At 61.5% G+C, this 1,014-nt stretch overlaps 1 protein-coding gene across 2 annotated transcripts in view; it reads left to right on the top strand.

Annotated features, from left to right (window-relative positions):
• PLD5 (phospholipase D family, member 5) overlaps positions 1 to 1,014 on the top strand; it is a 442,862-nt gene continuing 441,848 nt past the window's right edge. Inside the window, exon 1 of one of the 2 annotated variants that reach the window (XM_011955699.1) lies at positions 1 to 230. Coding sequence is in view for 1 of the 2 variants with exons in the window: in XM_011955697.1 (XP_011811087.1) it covers positions 42 to 230 (189 nt within the window). In the remaining variant the exon portion in view is untranslated. The remainder of the gene's footprint in view (positions 231 to 1,014) is intronic. The other variant, XM_011955697.1, reaches the window with a different exon arrangement.

Below are 1,014 nucleotides of genomic sequence, written 5' to 3'. Positions count from 1 at the left end.
CCGAGTCCGCTGCTCGCCGGCGGCCGCCCGGTCATGTCAGGATGGAGATCCGGCAGCACGAGTGGCTCTCGGCCTCCCCCCATGAGGGCTTCGAGCAGATGAGGCTCAAAAGCCGCCCCAAGGAACCCTCCCCAAGCCTGACCCGAGTGGGCGCGAACTTCTACAGCAGCGTCAAGCAGCAGGACTACAGCGCCAGCGTCTGGCTCCGGAGGAAAGACAAGCTGGAGCACGTAAGGGCGACTCGCTCCCGGGGGCCTCAGCCAGGCACCTGCCGCATGCACCCTCCCCGTGGTGGTGGCATGAGTGCGCGCGGGGCGCGGGGCGCGGGGGCCAGGCGAGGGGATCCTGGCAGGCGCCCACGTCCTAGGTCGGATTCGGGGGCTTCTCTGCCTGCAATTTCTTGCCTTAATGACCGGGCTGCGGGGAGGGGAGGACAGGTTCCCTTTCAGGCTCTTGGTCCCCTGCTGACCCGACCTGCCCACCTGCGTCTCCCGGTAGGGTTCATCTGCACGGGGTTCTTGGGGTGCCTGTGCAGGATGAGCCAGAAGGGGAAGTGCCACCAGCGTGGCTCTGAGCAACCCGGCGTTGCATGGTAGTGGGCTTTAGAGCGGCGTTTGCCCGCGTCTTTGGGGGCTGTTTTACTCAGTCCAGAAACTAACAAATTAAGAAATGGGTAAAGTTGGCGCCGCTAGCGACCAGCGTGGACCCGCGCACAAGCCATTCGAGTTTCCTGCAGAGTGTCCGCTGGGATGAGCAGTTGGCGATCCTCTCTACTTGAGCCCAACTAGGGAGAGATTTGCGCGTTGCAAGGAGAAAGGCTAAAAACGAATGGATCCTCGGGCTCCCCAGAAATCCTCCGCTCTGGAGGGTGGGAGCCGGTGAGAGGGGACCTCTGTTCCCAAGGAGTGCCTACTTCACGCGAAGTGAATTGGCTCTGGAGTTGAGCTCCTAAGGCTTGCCATTTTGAAAGAAAGAAAGAAAAAGAGAGAGAGAGAGAGAGAGAGAGAGAGAGAG

This window comes from Colobus angolensis, unplaced genomic scaffold (assembly GCF_000951035.1).
Source record: "Colobus angolensis palliatus isolate OR3802 unplaced genomic scaffold, Cang.pa_1.0 Scaffold40, whole genome shotgun sequence".
NCBI lineage: Eukaryota > Metazoa > Chordata > Mammalia > Primates > Cercopithecidae > Colobus > Colobus angolensis.
The sequence above is the reverse complement of the archived record's forward strand: the minus strand, read 5'-3'. Positions and strand labels throughout refer to the sequence as shown.